This window comes from Siphateles boraxobius, unplaced genomic scaffold (genome assembly GCF_051911475.1).
Source record: "Siphateles boraxobius isolate OS27281-9 unplaced genomic scaffold, OSU_SipBor_1 6, whole genome shotgun sequence".
NCBI classification, from domain to species: Eukaryota; Metazoa; Chordata; class Actinopteri; order Cypriniformes; family Leuciscidae; genus Siphateles; species Siphateles boraxobius.
The window spans coordinates 33,334,884-33,356,077 of NW_027509186.1; the positions used below are offsets into that span (position 1 = coordinate 33,334,884).

At 37.2% G+C, this 21,194-nt stretch overlaps 1 protein-coding gene across 4 annotated transcripts in view; it reads left to right on the top strand.

Annotated features, from left to right (window-relative positions):
* cadm2b (cell adhesion molecule 2b) overlaps positions 1–15,093 on the top strand; it is a 232,631-nt gene extending 217,538 nt beyond the window's left edge. The window contains exons 9-11 of one of the 4 annotated variants that reach the window (XM_077207049.1): positions 12,915–13,037; positions 13,153–13,258; positions 13,697–15,093. In XM_077207049.1, coding sequence (XP_077063164.1) covers positions 12,915–13,037; positions 13,153–13,258; positions 13,697–13,802 — 335 coding nt within the window. In that variant the 3' untranslated portion in view covers positions 13,803–15,093. Of the gene's footprint in view, positions 1–12,914; positions 13,038–13,152; positions 13,673–13,696 lie in introns of those variants that run through there. The other 3 variants (XM_077207052.1, XM_077207051.1, XM_077207050.1) reach the window with 3 other exon arrangements.
* The last annotated feature ends 6,101 nt before the right edge of the window (positions 15,094–21,194 follow it).

Here is a 21,194-nt window from a genome sequence, read left to right on the forward strand (position 1 = left end):
ACGCAAAGGAAATGAATCATGATTTGCTTGTGAAGACCTTCATATGCATATTTCACACACAAACTCTCTGCATACACACGGTTAGTGAATGAGACCAATTGTCCCAATTTGTCATGCCCGTTCTTTTTATCTGTGTAAGATAAAGAGGCTAGTAACCCAAATGACTTAACTGGTATTAATGCAGTAGAAAATATCTTCAGCTTCAGAGGCTTGAAATACAGAGCGATTTGCATGATAAGTAACATCATTACAGAGCAGTGCAGCGGGACGTAGCAGACACCAGAGATTAGCAAGAATGTATAGTTATGAATATGCCAAATGGATGTGTTTTGCAGGATGTGTTAGTTTGTACAAAAATTGCATTTGTACTTGAAACCATTATGTCGTCCCAGTCGTCCATGTTCCATCATTCTGACAGCAGGTTAATGCTGTCGGTTAGTGTCTTCATTAATGGTTTTGAGTTTTGTGGCCAGTTTTTTTTCTCTCCCCTTGTGATGTCCTCACCCTTGTCTTCCCTTACTGCCCCTTTCTGTCTGCGTCCATGGCAACAGCTAAAGATTTCCCAGGTACAACTACAGGTAAATATTTTTTGCTGGAGTGCTGACATCATCATTGCGAGACAGGGCACCTTAATGTGGCTTGTGGAGTGGTGGGTCGGGTTACGCCAATTAACCTCCTCCATAGCATGAGCTGGGAGCCATTGCCTTGCATGGGAGCACTGCTGATCTTTGTGAAATGTCATGGTGCTCCATGGTGCTGTCATTCACACAAGGCCCACTTATAGGCATCAGTGAAAGGAAATTTATCTTATTTCTGGTAGGAAGAATCTAGAAAATTTTGAAATATAGATGGGTCAATGGCACAAGGATAGGCCTACAGTATACAGGGTGACGAAAAGGAAATCTTTTTCAAAATGTAGTTTAAAATGCATGTTCTTAGAAATGTATACAGTCATTTTTGCATTTGTGTCAGTTTCATGCATTTTTGAAAAACTTGTAGGCCATTTATCAGACAACGTCAAATGTTATGTAAGTAAATCTTAATATAGGCATTTTTCTATGAATTTGTGTCAGTTACATACATTTTTAACATCAAATGTCAAGTGGTGTAACCAAGTAAATCTTTTTGTAATTTTTATTTTTATCTAAGATTTATTGGATACCCATAAAATAGTTGAGCCTTTGTGAAATTAAAATATTTTAAAGTTTTAATGAAATAGTACATTTTATATATATATATATATATATATACAGTATCTCACAAAAGTGACTACACCCCTCACATTTCAGCAAACATTTTAGTATATCTTCTCAAGGGACAATACTATCGAAATTAAATTTTAGATTAAATTTTTGTCAATGTGCTGCTTGTATAGCAGTATATATTTACTGTCCTCTGAAAATAACTCAACATACAGCCATTATTTTTAAAATAGCTGGCAGCAAAAGTGAGTACACCCTAAGTGAACATGTCAAAACTGTGTCCAAAGTGTCAATATTTTGTGTGAGCACCATTGTTATCTAGCACTGCCTTAATCCTTCTAGGCATGGATTTCACCAGAGCTGCACAGGTTGTTGCTGGGATCCTCTTCCACTCTTCTATAATGACATCACGGAGCTGCTGGCTGTTAGACACATGGCGCTTCTCCAACTTCTGCTTGAGGACGCCCCACAGGTGCTCAATAGGGTTCAAGTCTGGAGACATACTTGGCCACTCCATCACATTCAGCTTCCTCTGCAAGGCAGTTGTCATCTTGGCGGTGTGTTTGGGGTCGTTATCATGCCGTTCGGCACGGTTTCTGAAGGGAGGGCATCATGTTCTGCTTCAGAATGTCACAGTACATGTTGGAATCCATGTTTCCCTCAATGAAGCGCAGCTCCCCAGTACCAGCAGCACTCATGCAGCCCCAGACCATGATGATACCACCACCATGCTCGACTGTAGTCAAGACACAGTTTTTTTGTACTCCTCACTAGGGCATCGCCACACATTCTGGACACCATCTGAGCCAAACAAGTTCATCTTAGTCTCATCAGACCAAAGGACATGGTTCCAGTAATTCATGCTCTTGGACAGGTTGCTTTCAGCAATCTGTTTGCGGGCTTTCTTGTGAGCCAGCTTCAGAAGAGGCTTCCTTCTGGGATAACGGCCATGCAAACCGACTTGTTGCAGTGTGCGGTGTATAGTCTGAACACTGACAAGCTGACCTTCCGCTTCTGCGACATCTAAAGCAATGCTGGCATGATCATGCGTCTGTTTTTTTTAAGCCAGCTTCTGCACCTGACGCACAACACGAGGACTCAACTTCTTCGCAAGGCCTGTTCCGAGTGGAACCCGTCTCGGAAAACCTCTGTATGACCCCGGCCTGTACTTTAACTCAGTTTCAGGATGTTACCAATCTTCTTATAGCCTAGGTCAACTTTGTGGAGAGCAACAATTCTATTTCTCAAATCCTTGGAGAGTTCTTTGCCATGAGGTGCCATGTTGAATATCCAGTGGTCAGTATGAGAAAATTGCTCTAATACAAGATACACACATTTGTATGGTCGTGTCAAGCAGACAAAAACATGAAAATGATGAATAGGACATGTAGCTTTGCATGTTTAAACGACGTACAGCTGTTATCACTTAGGGTGTACTCACTTTTGTTGCCAGCTATTTTGACAATAATGGCTGTATGTTGAGCTCAGAGGACAGTAAATATAGACTGCTATACAAGCAGCACTTTGACTTCTCTAAAATATATCCAAGTTTCATTTCTATAATATTTTCCCTTGAGAAGATATACTAAAATGTTTGCTGAAATGTTTGCACTTTTGTGAGATACTGTGAATTAGACTTCTTTTCAAGCATGCTTTAGTTCTTTTTATGTAATTATCTCCAATAACCAGACAGACTGAATCTTAAGAAACCAGCACTCAATTCTTGAAGATAGCTGAGTGTCCTTGTAGATCATTTGAAAGGCGTGAACACAAAGCTACGAGGAAAAAAAACTTCTAGTTTTAGTTTAACTCGCTAAAACTGAGTTGCAGCAGTGACTGTTAAATCTCTGCCATAAAAACATGTTATTATATGTCTTCAGTGTGTGCATGGTATGGCCTTTTGAGAACATGTTTTATTTTGCTATGTGCAGTTTGTGTCCTGTTTTGTTTTCTGTTTTTTGGTGAACCATTGATTTTTCAGCTTGGTCGTCTATTTCACTGGGGTCTCTGTGCTGAATGTTTCACCACGATGTGTTCTAACTATTTGTCAAAGGTCAGATTTCCTTAGCCTGCTCTCCCATAAGGGAACTGATTTAATTATTAGCAACTGTAATTTGTTTTTTAAATCTAATCATATTTTATGCCACCCTCAACATATTCCGCTGGGAGTAAAGTGAACATGAGATGCAAAATGAGTGTGTGGAGATGACATCGCTTATATACACTATTTCAGGTGCCATCTGTATTTAGAACACAGTTCATACTTTTAAGGAACGTCACCAGTTCAAAACAAATGCAGATTTGTTTAATAATTGCTATAATAAAAATAACAAAATACCATTCAGAATGCCTTGCATTATTATATTTCATTTATGCTGATGGATGAACTGCAACTGTATTCTGTGTTAATCGACAACAGGCCTCTATGGAAGCTTGTTTCCGCCAGGGAATAAAAAATAGGTAATTGCAACTTTTTATCTCAAAATTCTCACTTTTTTTTTTCTCAGAACTGGGAGTTTATATTATGCCATTCAGATTTGAGTTCATATCTAACAGATCTGAGAGAAAAACTCACATTGGTGAGAAATAAAGATAGAATTGCAAAATATAAACTAGCAATTCTGATTTTTTTTCCAGTTGCAAGTTTCTTTATTGCAGTTTACTTTTTCTCAGGATTGCGAGTTTATATCACACAATTTGGACTTTATAACGCGCAATTGCAGGTTTATATCAAACATTTCTGAGAAATTTTTGACAATTTTGACTTTTTTTTCTCACAATTGCGAGTTTATATATCGCGATTCTGATTTTTTTTTTCAGAATTGAGATATAAACTCACAACTGCTGACAATTCTGACTTTTTTCTCAGAATTGCGAGTTTATATTTCGTAATTTCTCGTAATTGAGTCTGAATTGTGGGCAGTGCTGTAAGTTACTCCAAAAAAATAATTAATTGCTAGTTACTAATTTAAATAATAGTAAATAATCTCCAAGACTCCAACAGTGAGATTAGATTACTGTACTAATTACCTTCTCTTAAATGTATTGCATTACTTATTACTAATTACTTTCTAGATTCCATATCAACCTCAACCAGTTAAACAAAACAATGATAAACATGAAGCTGCTCTTTTAATTTTATCAAATAAATAATATAAAATTCCATAATTTATTATTGAACTGACCAAAGTATTTAAAGGCACAAGGTTACATTGAAAACATACATTTAGAAAATTAGACCTAAAATTTTGATGTTAAATTCACTATTGTTTTATACAGAATTGTTCGATAGTCTATACCATATTTATTGCAATAACATCAGAAGTAACTGTAATTAAATTACAGAAAAAAGTAATCCCTTGCTTTACTTTTTCCAATAGCTATTGGAAGAAAAAACTTTATTGCTTATTTATTTTTACTTGTTTTTTTAATTATTATTCCATGGCACAAACAAGCTTTTATAGTTCGCAAATGCTGACAATAGAGCTTAACTTGTTTTGAACCTGGAACATTCCAATAATAATGCAAATTAAAAGTGTTGCCTATAGACCTCATTTCTTATCTCCACAGACATTTTTATGTACAATTTCACAGGGTCTTTGCCACAAATTGTAAATCAAGAAATCAACATTAATTAATTCCACAGTGATTTATTTTGATGCAAATGTTCATTTAAAGCTATGAAGATTCTGATTGGGTGTGTGTGTGCCATAAAACACATTCTGTGCCTCTGGCCTTTCACATGCAAGATCTTAATGGAATTCATTAACGCTCAAGCAAAATGACTTGCGTCTTTGGCCACATGTCACCATTCGTGAATGAGACAAATTATCTCTTTACTTTCACAAGCTCCATTTCCAAAGGAGTTCAGTATGTCTTTGCTCCACCAACAGAAAGATACACATCAAAGTCCCTTTCAAGGAAAGTCTGTTCACTCGGCGGCCATATTTGCAACACCTTTCAAGACCTGAAATCCTAAAAAAAAAAGCTTTCCGAATTCACAATTAAATAACATATTTCAAATCAGCAACAAAATCTGACATGAACTGTCCCATGTTGTTTCTTGTGCTAAATCAGCATTTAAAAAATCGTATTTTTCTATTTAGACCAGCCAATGGATACGTGCAAACATAAGCATGTGTCTCAAAACACAAGTTGCAGTGACATGAAGACTTAATCAATCAGCAAATGGCTCTTTAATTTAGAGGGCGGGACTTATTCTGTCATATTGCGCGGTGCTTTTTCTTCCATTCATAAGTAGTATGAGTGCAACTTCGTTGTATATCTAAAGTCTTTGATGCATGTGCCTCCGTTAGCCAGCTATTAATCTCTGACCAGATATATTTGGAGATATTTTATCATAAGTGTTTTCTATTCAGTCATGTCTGTTCAAAGGACTTGACCCTCTGCTGATGCTAGCTTACAGAATGTTTTTCCGTAAAATATGCTGATAAATGGGTAAAATTAGATATATATTTCCAGTGTTGGGTTAAAGCATTACAAGTAACTTGAGTTATGTAATCAGATTACTTTTTTAAAGTAACGAGTTAAGTAATGCATTGCTTTTGAATTTACAACAAAATATCTGAGTTACTTTTTCCAATAAGTAACGCGTTACAGTTTGTTTTCCCATTTATTGACCTCTACTGAACAGGCGGGAATTTTTATTTTCTTTAGCCTTAGGCCGTGTGTCCACCAAAGCGTTTTTAGCCAGCTGAAAACGCTAGACGCTCTGCTGAAAACGCCTAGCTGTGGGCGCTTGAGAACGTTTTGGCAGCGCTGCGTTTTTTTCAGTTGAGACGATTCGTTTCTATGATACAGAATATTCGCAGCACAGTTTACTTGTAACTGATTTCGTCGATTATTTGTTTCATACAAAATTTTTATTTTTCATCCATTTTGTTCGGTTAGCGCTGCTGGTTGACGTCGTTGTAGAGAAAGAATGTTGTGACAGTTGGTCGGTGTGGTTTTAGTCCCGCCCCTGAGCGTTAAATACACGCTCAGCGCCTCGTTACGCTCATGGCGTTTAAAATACGCGGCGCTCCCAATTGGAATTATACGCCAACTGCGTGAAAAAACCCTTTGGTGGACACACGGCCTTAGGATCATTCATTTTACCTTTTGGTGTGAAAAAACTTTACATTTGCCAAAAATTATAACTTTTTTTTGGTTTTAAAAAACAAACAAGCAAGCCCAGCCCAGGTGAGAAACAAATAACAAGTGTAATAGCGTAACGCATTACTTTCCGTAAAAGTACTAAGTAATGCAATTAGTTGCTTTTTTTAGGGAGAATTACTTTTAAACGTAACTTTCCCCAACACTGGATATTTCTCAAAAATGTATTTAAAATAAGTAATTGGCATATATTAATGTTACCATGAACCACAAAAGCCTTACATATGGAGCTCTGGACAAAATATTTTACTTGGACTAGAGATATAGCCAAGTGACAGCTGAATTTGAGCAACATGCAGCAAAATTTGGAGCCTTTGATATCAACAACAAAAATAAATGGGAAACATTGATCCCCGTAAGCTGAAAAGCACAATATTTTTCAAAATTTTAGGGTCAGTGAGATGTTATTTATTTATTTAATGAAAGAAATTAGTTTGCCAGGATAACTCTTATTCAGCAAGTATGCATTAAATTGATAAAAAAGTGACAGTATCAAAAAGATTTGTATTGCAAATAAATGCTGTTCTTTTAAACTTAATTTAGCTTAACAAAGAATTAAACTTAGCAAAGAATCCTAAAAAAACATGTAAGAAATGTTTCACCAAATCAACAAATTAAAATTAAAAAAAAAATATATATATATATATATATATATATATATATATATATATATATATCTCAATGGTATATTGTACTGACTATGCACTATTACATTGTATATTGCATTTAATCATTTTTACTTAATTGTTTTTAGAATAAAATTTAAAATATTGCAGTACATATCTCAATACCTTCTGTCACTTTTATAAGTGCCACATAAACAACATTTTACTGTGTATTTTGGATAATTTTTTACTTCTGTGTTCAGCAATCCAAACATACAGGCCTTGCATAGACCCATTTAAAAATGGGCAAACGTCTTATAATATGGTGGATAGCAACAGCTGCTAAGGTAGGATTGGTCAAAAACATTTCTTTAAGGTCGGGTTTAGCGAAGCATCAGCAGAGGCTTTCTTTCCCAGTCACGAAAAGCTGTGCGGGTCAAGAATAATAAATAAATGCAGTATTTTTTTTTTCTAGTTTGACACAACCAAGATCAAATTCAGCAAAGTACACTCCCACATGTAAAATCATGAGAATTGAGAATTGATATTAAAGGACCTTGAATAAAAGAATCAAAGTGATCAGTGTGTGTGCATGTGAATAAATGAGGTAACATTTCTGTCCCGCACAAGCTCTAGAATGTGAATCCTGCCTTTAATTATGTACTGCACAACAAAACAAACATCATTATTATTATCCCTGCTTTAAACTGTCTATTCACGAGATGCCATAAACAGCCCGTATCCTTATTATCAAGGGATATGTAAAACTCCACATTTCTAAGCAACAGCCATCTATAAAAAAAACAAGGCGGCAAAGAGAAATTATTGCAATAGAATAAATAAACTTTTTGAATCGTAAATGTATATAATTCCTGAGGCTCATTTAAATGAGAAAAATGCGATTGGAAGAGCAGCTTGAAATCATGTAATGCTACACAGCTCATTCAGTTAGAGTCGGGGGCAATACATTGAACTATATTATCAAACTGCATATTCATAAAAAAAAATAAAAGACATCTGCAGCAATAATGGTTTTGTTGTGTAGATGTGCTATCATTTTTTATGCATCATGTTTTTCTAACATTTATTTAGATGTACTATATAAAGCATTTTGCAGACATCCATATCAACTTATAAAAGTGCTTTATATTTTATATAAGCTTTATATATTTTAAATAGTCTTTAAATACTGCATTGAAATCTGATCGGATATGTTGTGTGTTAAAATGATTAGGCGGCAAATACAACACAACATAGGTTGTCAAAATTGGAGTGAAGCAAATCTCATGAATCAAGATTGAACAGCCTCTCATAAAGTGTACCATTCTTTGAACTTAATTTCCACATGGCTTTTATTTTTGCCTCTAAACAAAGCACAATTTTAATTGAACAAAATGGGTTCATTTATGTGTTAGAAATGGGTCTGCAGAAGTCCCTGTTCTACACATTTCCCAGGGTCACTTTGCCAAGCGCAGCAGAAGACAGAGCCATTCATCACTATGAGCTAATGAGAGCAAGTTCGAAGTGCAATAAAGACACATAGTTAAAGTTTACACCCTTGCAGAAGCACTGAAATGGTGCCCAACGCAGGGCCAAAAGGTGCTGTGTCAGGACACAATCACTCCAGGTCAAAGAAAAAACATTTTGTCCTTTTCCCTTCAAGCAGGGTTAAAGGGATATTTCACGCAAAAGTCCTGTCACCCTCATGTTGTCCCAAACATGTACGACTTTCTTTCTTCTGTAGAAATCTTCTTCTGATTTTTTTAAAGAAATCCTGGCCTGAATGAAGATTTAAAGGTGCAGAAAGCAATTTCTGAGAAACACTGTTGATATTTGAAATCAACCCAAACAAACATGCCCCTCTCTTTATTGCTCCGCCCCCAAAAGCATGAACACGCAATGCAAGAGTGGATGTCTATTCTGAAGCGAAGCAAAATAAAACATAGATGACAAATGAAGAACAAGGAGGAACAAAAAAAGAACATACAGTACACAAGAGTATATACAAGAAAGAGTTGGTTGTTAGTCGCCAGCTGCTCCAGACAAACAATGAACTCAAAACCAATGTTACTCACGTATGGAGCAGAAACAGCACAACCTCTGCGTCTGTTCAGGCATTCTCTCGCCAGCGCTGGAAAGCTTTTCTAATATTAAACTGTGCCCTAAAGCTCTTGCCTGATTATAACTCTTCTTTTTCCAGTGATATTCCTCTGACATTTTCTCTTTTGTAATGTCTCTTAGCATCTTTCTTTCTACAGTCTTTCTTCAAATGTCCCTCTTTTTCTCTCTATCTCTCCTTCCCCGTCATTAGTGGACATGCCCCCTACTGCTGATTGGCTCACTTTCTCTCCTCCCCCATCATGAGTGGACATGCCCCCTACTGCTGATTGGCTCACTCTCTCTCTCCTCCCCCATCATGAGTGGACACGCCCCCTACTGCTGATTGGCTCACTCTCTAACCTCCCCCATCATGAGTGGACACGCCTCCCCTACTGCTGATTGGCTCCCTCTCTCCCCTCCCCCATCATGAGTGGCCAGGCCCCCTACTGCTGATTGTCTCCCTCTCTCCCCTCCCCCATCATGAGTGGACACGCCTCCCCTACTGCTGATTGTCTCTCTCTCTCTCCTCCCCCATCATGAGTGGACACTATTGCAATAGCAATAGTGGAATCTATTGCTGATTGGCTACAGCGGTGTTGCGCTGCTCGGCCAAATCCATTTTCAACAGTCTTTCTCAGAAATCATACACCTTTAAGCTTGAAAATGACCCACAAGCTCCATAGGGGAGCTCCATAGTGGAGAAACAAACCAAAATTCAATTTGTTATAAAAAAACTTATTTGGCCTCCTCTTGTAAGAAGTATCGTGAGCACATCAATTGTTTTTAGTCGGATATTTACAGTGAATCAATTGTTCCGATTCGCAAAACTTTTCTGAATGATTTGTTCGCTAATTTTACTGATCTGGTTCAACTCAGTGAATCAATGATGTGGTCGCAGTGATTACCAGCACATAGAGGACCAGGTTTTCAATGAATAGCATCTTAAAGTTTGTTCGCAGTCCTCATAAACTTTCATTATGGAAAAGAGTGGCCAAGCTATTCATCAAATTCCAACTTTTGTGTTCCACAGAAAAAAGAATGAGAATTTTTGGGTGAACTAATCCTTCTACGCATTCAAGGCAGTTGATGGCAGCACTAGCTGCCTAGCATACTAAGCTATCCGCAGTGGGGTCTTAAGATTCACAACTCCAGGTGTTGATTTATTCAGTAGAAGTTCAGAGGCGACCGGATTCACCCTAGTCTGCGCTCGCTCACTCAAAGTTAAACCCAGGAGACAAATCAGCCTGCCGCAACCCCTGCCGGTTTTAAACTTGTTGTATATCGCCAAGAATTGAGTGACTTTGGTCCTCGCAGGGCTGTGAGATATGACAGGTCTTTGGTAGCTGTTCAGCATTCGTTTGTAATGATAAATCCCCCCCCCCCCCCCCCCCCCTCCCTCCTACTGCCTATTGAAAGTCAGGATAGAACATTGGCTTTGAATTGATGTTGCTTGGGCTCCAAAACTCAAAGCAGAATGACATGCTGGGGATGTTTCTGTGATCCGGCATGGAATAAACACCAGTTTGCAACTCCTCAATTTGACCACATGGGGATGTCATATGGCGGTAATATAATATATATATATATATATATATATATATATATTGGATGATATATAAATGGAATGCCTAATAGAATATTCCCTAAATATTCAGTGGCTACAGAAAATGCATTCTAAAAGCTTTTTAAGTAACATTAATTTATTTGAGCATCATGAAGATGTCAGTGTGTATGTATTTTTCCAAAGCTTATGATTCATAAGATTTAAAAAAAAAAATGGTTTTAACTGATGCACCAGTAATGGCATTACGGGTCATTGAAAGAAATGAGGCAGCAGCAGTAAAAACATCAAGTACTAAATTGTTTAACCTATTACCTGTAATATGTTTTAAACATATGCATGACTATATGTTTATAAACGTATCCCATCTTTTGTTTTAAAATAGATTTGTATGTTTGCTTTGTGGTTGCTAAGAGTTTTCTGGTTGGTTACTAGGTAGTAACTTACTGGCACAAGACTCTATAGCTATGTTTCCATCCAAGTTACAAAAAAATGTCATATTGCAAGAAACAATTTGCGAAAAAACCAGCGTTTTCATCCCATATGTTCAAGAGGACAAAATCTTCCGGGGACATTTTTTGCAAAAATGGATATGGAAGCTGTAGCTACTGTGGCTCTTTTATTAAATGTGATAAATGACTTGCAGTTTAGAGCATGCAGACTAAGTGCCTTAACAAAAAAAGAGATGGAGAAATCTTAAAGGGAAATTTTAGCCACAAATGTAAATTCTGTCATTAATTACTCACCCTCATGTCGTTTCAAACCCATAAGCCATTCGTTCATCTTCGGAATACAATTGAAGATATTTGAAATGAAATCTGAGCCAGTTCTGTACTCTCAATTGACAGCTATGCAACTATCACTTTCAAGCCCCAGAAAGTTAGTAAAGAAATCATTAAAGTAATCCACGTGACTCCAGTGGTTTAACCTCAATTTTGTGAAGCTACGCAAGTGCTTTGTTTGTGCAAAAAAACAAACAAAACATAAGTCAGTTCTGGCAGGTCACGTTAGTGAAGCTTGCTTAAGCTGACTCTCAGCTGATACACATCTATATACACTGTATATAAGCTCCTTCAGTATTATCAGCAACTATCGCGTTTTTCATGAGCTCATTACCCTCCTCCATCCCCAGCTCCTCCTCTCGTCCAGTCAGTATGGCATTCTGATTCCCCTTGAATCAGAATAAATTCTCAAATTATGTTGGACTGTATGTTGTAAACCGGAATGTTATATATCTGCATACATTCATGTTGGTTCTGTTCTGTTTACCCTAAGGGGATTATTGCATCTCTTATGCATGCTAGGCTGCATGGGTGCGCAGTTCTCGCCCATAACGGAAGCATACCGCCAATACAAACTTTATGCTAATTGTCAATCGTATTTGACGATAGTGGTCCTGACAGAATTTACCACTTTATATACAAAATATTAATCTCTGACATGCATTGTGTCTTTACTACCTATTTTGGAGCTTGAAAGTGGTAGTTGCGTAGCTGTCAATGGAGTGACAGAAATCTCTCAGATTTCATTGAAAAGATCTTCATTTGTGTTCTGAACGAATGTCTTATAATTTTGGATGAGGGAGAGTAAATGATGACAATTACATTTTTTGGTGAACTAACCCTTTAAGAAATCAGTCCTACAAGTTTAGTACAAAAAAATTTACCCATACCTGAGCCTACCAATGATTCTAATGGGAAAAGCACACATATGTCACAACATGTTAACGATTTCACATTTTTTTCACATTTTGGAAGCTCTATTTGCATCTGGGTCTGATATGATATTTTATTATATATTATGATATTGTGGTCTCTAAAAATGGTCTGGGTAAGTCAGTGTGATTTCTTTTTTAGATTTTCGTCTTGCGGATGATAAAACGGGACAAAATTTCGTCCGCCAGACGAAAATTAAAAGAATCAAAAATAAGCCACAAGTCTGATAAGTCTCCATAAGAAAACCTTTTCTCAACAAACCTGCACCATTTAACACAAAATTTATGTAGCACTACAGCACGATGGTCACGGTTCATGCATACTTCAGTGTGGTTTGTAATTGCGTGTTACAATATCTAAATTGAATGGTATCAAGTGAAAAACGAAATGACTGCCTGCTCCAGCTGAGATGCTCACAACTGTATTTAGTGATGTGTAGGAAGTAACGAGTCCATGTGTCTTATATTAACACGCCGACCCATAATTGGCTAATTATAGCGGCCGTTCCACTGGCGTCTTTTCACGCCGTCCTCTCCTCCTCCTTCTCCTCCTCCAGATCCCAACGCTCTGACGCAGCACGGTCCCGACCACGCTCTCATCGGCGGAGTGGTGGCCGTGGTGGTCTTCATCACCCTGTGCTTCATCATCGTCCTGGGCCGATATCTGGCCAGGCACAAAGGTACGGCTTTCCTCCCCTCTCTCGCCCCCCCTCACCTATAGTGTGCAAAATGCTTCAACATGTCCACTGTTGTACCTTATGTGTCTATGTGACCTATGTGGGACTGTGTGGACAGGGACATACTTAACCAATGAGGCCAAAGGAGCGGAGGACGCCCCTGACGCAGACACTGCCATCATCAATGCGGAGGGGAACCACGCACATGCAGAGGAAAAGAAAGAGTACTTCATTTAGCACCTCTGTTTTTTTCTGTTCAGTATTGTCACGGCAACACTGCGAGCCAGCAGAGGAGGCGTTATAGCGCTCCGCTCCCTAACAGCACTAGTCTGGTCTGGCTTTGTCTCTTTTTGCGAAACCTCTTTAAGGCCAAATTCGACACGCCACCTGCTGAAAAAGAATGTTGCCTCTTTTTAAACGATTCATAATCGTCTAAAAAAATAATCTAAAATCAGTTGAGTTTGTAACTGTAACACCAGGTCCATTTAGGCCAAGAAACCCTATCCCACCCTTCCAAAATGACCCCCGTTTGATTTGCAAAGTGCCAAAATATACAGACATGTGCTTGTCATGTTTGTTGCTGTGTGTTTATTCATTTAATTTCCTAGTGAATGCTGATTTCTCAACCACCCTCACTGTGCCTGTTATATACCTTTTTACAGATATTACCAGGGAGCGGCAAGAAATGTGGTTCATCTCAAGTCGGAAAACCTTGGCTTTGCCAATAATTACGCTTTAAGACAAGAATATGTGAGATGTATAATGTAAATATCATGTACTGTCTTTGTTTTTTTTGTGTGTGAGTGTGTTGTTTTCCATTGTGAAAGTGGGTGTTTGTTTGGAAGTACGCCATGTAATAAAGAATATGCCCAAGAGACACGGACAATTATGTAACATACGGAAACCCGAAACAAGCCGGCAGATTGAAAATGGCAGGAAGTCGATGAAGCACAAATGAGAATTGGTGTGTAATCATTAGAAGCGAGATTATTTTCTATTTCCATCATACCTGTCTGTATATTCTTGCACTGTTAATATCCCCCCCACCCCCCACCCCCCGAGCGTTTATTTCAAAACTGAAAATGTACCAAACATAAGCACAAAGTCATTGTAAAATGTCATTGGTTTAGACAGTCTCAGGATGAAAAGAAGAGCCTAATTGAATTTGTCTTATATCACTCGAGTGAATGAATTTTTGTTCTCGCTTTGTGAATTGATCTAAACAGCCATTTGTTCGACGTTTGAATGGAAGCTCGCCATTGTTTCATTTTGTTTCGCTGACCGACCCTTGTTAATATTGCTGTATATTACTTTGCTTAAGTGATTATTGGTGGAATATTGTTAAACTATAGGATCCCATATATATATGGGATCCTTATATATAAGGATCCCATATATATATATATATATATATATATATATATATATATATATATATATATATATATATATATATGAGGAAACAAATGTCAAAATATCTATTTCAAGTGTCCCATACATTTAGTTAATATAAGTGAAGAAAACAATTGTTTGTTAGTTTGATTTGTCCCAACCCAGGGAATGTATATAATGTGTATACTTAAGCATTTGGTAAGCTGTTTATTTAATTGAATCTGAAATCTTTATTGCTCTGTTTTATTCTACATGTGTGCAATTTCATTTTAGCCTCTCTACACTAAGTATGTACCCACGGATACTTGTCATTAATACTAATTTATTGGGTAAATCTGATGGACAAACACAATACATTATTATTAGTGCTTTTTATAATCTTGTGAACAGATAGGACCGTTTGTTCATGAGAAGGTCAGAACAACAATCACCATTATTGCCTTTGTGTTTGCAACAAAACATACGACCACACATTGAAGCTCTGGAGAAAGCGTAACCTTCAATGTACATTTTTACGAAACATGTTTCCAGTGTTCATACTTTATTTCACTCTTTATAACATCAACTAGAACTGAGACATTTTCTAAGAACTTTTGATTTGCCCTATTGTTTTTTTGCTGTATGGGAAAATGTGTGAGGTTGCTTTTACATTAAATATTCAACTTTTTCAAACTATGCCTCTGTAAAAAAAAAAAAAAACTCAGAGTACTGAGTAAAATATGCACAAACTCATATTTGTGGGGTTTTTTGTGTGTTTGCAACACGTAAGTGAACAGAACAGATGATCTTACACACACATGCACACATATATAGTTCATATTTGTAAATGTATTTAACTTTGATATGTATTGACAATATATATATATATGGTCTATATAAAATAAATAAAATTCTACACGTAATCTAATATTATTGATATATAAAGATACATGCAATTGTAAATTTGAACAATACATATACAGTATATATATAATTTGAATAAAAATATACATGAAATAATTTTGAAATAAAAATGAGAATAAAGAAATAAAAATAAAGAATATATATCAAATGACATTCTAAATTCAATAATTCTAAAAATTCTAAATATAAAAAAAGTATAAAAAATAAATTAAATTTTAAACTTGATCTAACATCAATAAATGAAGTTAAATACACATCTAAGTATAAATTATATATATATATATATATATATATATATATATATTTGCTAATTTGAATAAAATTATACATATGAAATAAAAATGAGAATAAATAAAAATGAAGAATATATATATATTATATATATATATATATATATATATATACATATAAAACTTAATTCAGTTTTTTTTTTATCTATTCATATAAATTATATGCAGTCTTATTTTTGCATTATATTTAGCAGATTATTATGTGAGTAAATCAGGTCTTTGAGCTTGAATGATGGAATAATCTTTAATCTTCACTGAAGTGGGCTTGTATTGTGAATTGCATGGCTACATGCTGCCACCAAGAGCCTGAAGCTCTCAACGCACGAGTGCGCGGCCTTAGGCTCTTCTTTCTCTCAAAGCTTTGTTTATTGTCTCCAACTTTAAGTGGCTTTCTGCTGAAACTTCAAATCCTGTCCTTCTTCCCACTGTACCATCATGGCTACAGCTTTACATAATCCATAGTGCGAGTTCGAGTTGCCGGAAAAATTAAAGGAAAGGATTTGAGGGAGATCAAAAAATTCGGAAGGAGCAATGCAGTGTGTACAGCCTTAAATCTAGACTGACACAATAAGCAACACAAAACCATTACATTTCTCTGCGCTCACAAAGATTGTATGCTGTATGTTTAAATGTTAGATAATGCTGTTGGGTCAACTTCAATTGATGGAAATAGCCATTGAAATTGAATAGACATTACAACACTACACATTACAACTGAAACTGATCTATTTTCAAATGGGCTTTTACATCTATGCACCAGTTTGGAGTTGATGATCATTCAGGCACTCAGATGGCTCTGGGCCAATTAAAAAATTAAGCTAAACTAAATCCCACTGATTATAAACAAAACATGAACTATTGTAGTTGTTGATGATGTTTAGTAGTAGTATTACTACCACCACTAGGCTACTAATTTCATCAAAATCATTATAATCCTAAAAATAATGGTTATCTTTTCTTGGTTTTGTCAAAGGAATGAGTCTTCATTTAAATTCTACAGTAGTTGTTGTTAGTTATAAATAGGCATACCGTATATCTCAGTAACCATGAGGATTTGATTTAGAGGTTCACTAACAAAAATGTATATTTTCTCTAGGAGTGGTTTTGTATGTTAGTTTCAAACATCTGGTTCAAAGATTCTAATCATTTTTATTAATTTTATAAACCAAGCTAAAATTGTTGAAACCTGCCATCTGCATAACATCCCAAGAGACTTAATTATTAGGATTGATATTTTCCCAGTGCAGTTAACATGTAATATTTTTTGGCCTGTAACCAATTTGCTGTTCAACTGTAATTTGAGATTTCAAAGCAGCGCTGAAGTCAGAAATCCCCAAATGGGTGGATCTTTGTGAAAAAGGGAGGACTTCTATTCTATGCCTCTATCCAATGATGTTATTTACAATTATGTAGGAAGTGAATGTTAAGGGTTATCAGGCCCGGTGGCACGAGGGGGCAAACGGGGGCATTGCCCCCTCAGATCTGACATGTGCCCCCTCAGTTTCATTTTTGTATTCATGGTTACAAATGAAATGTTTAACCTTTTGAGCGGTACGGTCCTACATTTGGGATTTAGAATGTTCAGTGACGTGACATAACTGCCAGATTCAAACTCTGCTTTCCTGATAACCCGATTAACAGAACGAAGCCAAAAACCCACGGAACAGTGCTGGGTAAGAACTGAAGCTAGAGAATAACTCACGCGCGTTACAATTGTGTCACTGTTTTTGAACGAAAAAAAAACAGTTAGGGTGACAACTTTGGACAACAAAAGACATTTATTAATGGATTATAAACATAAAAAGAATAGGCCTACTTCCATATAACTGAGTCGAAGACATGATACAATAAAAGGAATGAAATGCCATATAGCGACTCGCTGAATCTGTTCATTTACAAGAACCATCCGGATGAACAGTTCATTAGAAAGAATCAAACTTTCCAAAGCTACATATATGAGAGAAAGCTCTTTTTGGGACGAACCAATTCAGTATAATGAATCGCACTTTCCAATATACTGTATGAAGGATGGCTGTTTAAAGTCACCATGAAATCAAAATGGACAGTTCTTGTTTTTTTTTTATAGAATATCGCCTTCATTATAAAGGATTTATTTGTGCATATCATTATTTTTTTTATCCATTTGCCCTCATAATCTTTAATCAAAATAACTTTCCCTCCCTTCTCTTCTCTGTTTACTGGCAAGAGGGGGCGGGGCAACCTGTCACTCACATGAGATCGACCAATAGCAAACCGCAACCATCTAATCAGTTGCCCATTGACAAAATCAAGTCACGTCCTCCATTTTTTCTTGTTTGAGAAGCTGTTTCCCCTGCACATACATCACAATAGAGAAGAAAAGACTATGCCGAATCACATTTACCAGTGCTATTACGAAAGCCAACAAGTCTGTGTTTTTTTCCTCCGCTCGCTCAGCAGCAAAGTAATACAAATGTTTCCTCATGCTGTAGAAATAGTGAGCGTAAGTCTACAGCCACGACACAAAATTATAAAAAATTATATGTATTTGCTTTTACAAACTATTGACTTACGAGCCAAAACGTTTTTACCACTCAGGTGAAGCAAATTTCATTGATTATCTCCTACAGCCACATGTAAAGATCTGGGCAGATTAGATGGTAAGCGAACACTATTTTTTTTTTTTGGAAGCATGTTGGATGCAGGAGAAATGGGCAGGAATAAAGATCTGAGCGACTTTGACATGGGCAAAATAGTTATGGCAGGGCGACTGGGTCAGAGTATCTCTGAAACAGAAAGGCTTGTGAGTTTGTCCTGGTCAGCATCAGTGGTGAGAATTTACAAACAGTGATCCGAGGAGGGACAAACTACTAACTGACGACAGGGTGTTGGACGCCGAAGGCTCATTGATGCACGAGGGTGATGAAGGCTATCCTGTCTGGACCGAGCCAACAGAAGGTCTCCTGTGCCACAAGTCACACAAAATGTTAATAATGGTTATGAGAGGAATGTGTCACAACAAACTGCTGTGTAGCCGCAGAACAAACAGTGCCAAGATGACCCCTGTCCCGCTGAAAGCGTCTACAATGGGCAGGTGAGCGTCAGAACTGGACCTTGGAACAGTGGAAGAAGATGGCCTGGTCTGACGAGTCCCATTTTCTTTTACATCACGTGGACGGCTGTGTACGTGTGCGCTGGAGAAAGTGATGACAGCAGAATGCACTGTGGGAAGACGACAAGCCGGTGGAGGGAGTGTGAGGCTCTGAGCATGTTCTTCTGGGAAACTCTGTGTTCGGCCATTCATGTGGACATACATTTAACAAGTGCAACGCATGAATTCAGACCAGGTATCAATTTGACACGTGCCACCTACCTAAACATTTTTGCAGAGCACACAGCCCTTCATGGCAATGGTGTAACTGAAGTGTCTCTTTCAGCCGGATAAAGCACCTGCAACACTGCACACATTCTTCAGGAATGGTTTGAGGAACATGATAAAGAGTTCAAGGTGTTGCGCTGGCCTCCAAATTCCCCAGATCTCAATCCAGTCAAGCATCTGTGGGATGTGCTGGACCAACAAGATCAATCCACGGCGGCTACACCTCCTAACATACAGGACTTGAAGGATCTGCTGCTAATGTGCCAGATACAGACCTAGGACACCTTCAGGCGTCTTGTAGAGTCCTACCTCGGCGGGTCGGCACTGTTTTGGCAGCACAAGGAGGACCAACAGGTGGTCATAATGTTTTTGCTAATACACAACATGTATTTTGTGGCTATTTATGTTGTTTTATTTACACACCATTATCATATTCTGGCAGCTTTTATTGGGTGGACCAGTCATCATTCATTGGATGGAGGGTAACACAATCATTGGATGGAGGGAAATTTTTTAGATGTAAGATTTAAAAACGAATCCAATTACAGATCAAAACAACAACTTCTATATCAGCATTTCATTTCTCATTGCATTGCATAAATATGCTGCTGTGGTTTCATCAATGATTATATGCGGAGTATCCCTTGCTGTCACTGTATGGCATATTGGCTACACCACTGGAATATTTCTAAGCACTCACCTCATTAAAGACCTTTGAGAGGAAAACAAAACCAAATAAATTTGGAGATCTTTAGTATGCATGGAGGAGGTAAACAAATGGGCTCACCTTGAAAGGACAATTAAGAACTAAGCTAAGAACCTGTCGGGCCACACAGAGTAATTACAACTTAAAAGATAAATGATTGAGTTTTTAATGGTGTTCTGAATCTAGTTAGTTTCAACAAAACAAGGTAAGATCAATACACTCACAGAAGACCACAAACATAGCCAATTGGCAAAGTTTAGCTTTAGAATGACGGAGTCTGAAATGTCAATGACAACTGGCATGGCGACCTTGAACAGATGGACCAAAAGAAAAGGGTTTTTTCTAAAAACCAATGTTCCCTAGACATGGAAGTTTATTTAAATTCAGTGCAGGAGGGCAAACCAAACACAACTTTATCTTTATCTTAATAGGGAGCTTTAAAACAAATTCACTAAGACAAGGTTGCTCAAGATAGAGATTGATCTTCCTGCAAAGAACCAAATTGATTTTAAAGGTTTGGCTCTTTCTAGCAAGCTAAAAACTCCAACCCGATTTTATGCAAAAACTTACAAGGTGGCAAATTCAAACGCATTTCTATGATTGATTTGTATGAAAACATGTAAGATGTAGCCTATATAGTTTAACTGTATGATTTTTAGGGGGAAAGCATGAAGGTTTACCCCTAAAACTTACTGGGCCGTAAGCAGATCATATAAAAAAGCATAATTGAGATTATAAATATTCAAACGAATTTGATTAGTGGAAACAGAATTAGGCTAAGAAGTTGTTGGAGATTCATATCTGTGATGTGGTCTCCAACGCATTTTTTAACAACCCCCCCCCCATATTGTGTCATATGGTAAATGTTGGTTACAGGGAGAGAAGATGTGGAAGCTGACTAACCTGGACTCTACTACCACTTGTTGATGCCAAAAACCCTGGCCCTGTCAGTGGCAGAGAGAAAGGTAGCAACATCTCTGGTCTTCCCATGTTGTTTATTGGATCAGAGTATTTAAACTTGTGTGTGCGTGTGTGAATGTGCTATACATGATTATTCTGACCTCTTGTGGTGAAGTTACTCAACTGCTGACAACCACTGGACTCCATCACATCTTGAGAAATGTTCCATTTGGGATTTTTATTCTGAATTTGGTCGACTCTTTTAAAAACATAAGCATTTGTTATGTCAAAACTGGTTCACTATTGCACAATTTCTCTTATTCGGAAACTGATCATTTGAAACAGGGCTCTGGGGAAAACAGTAAGAGCTTGAGAGGATGGGGAAATCAGTGTGTTTACGGAACCTTACCGTGATCTCACTCAATTATATGCATCAACATTCACCTCTTCAATAGGGACCCTTTCTAAAAACCAAGCTATTCTTTTCCTTAGACAAACTGTGCTTACATGTAGCCTACAGCTATTTCATGCATTAACATTTTGAAAAGGTTCATTTATTTGTTCAGTCTCTGTTAGCACATACTTTTAGAAAGCACCACTGCATTCACACA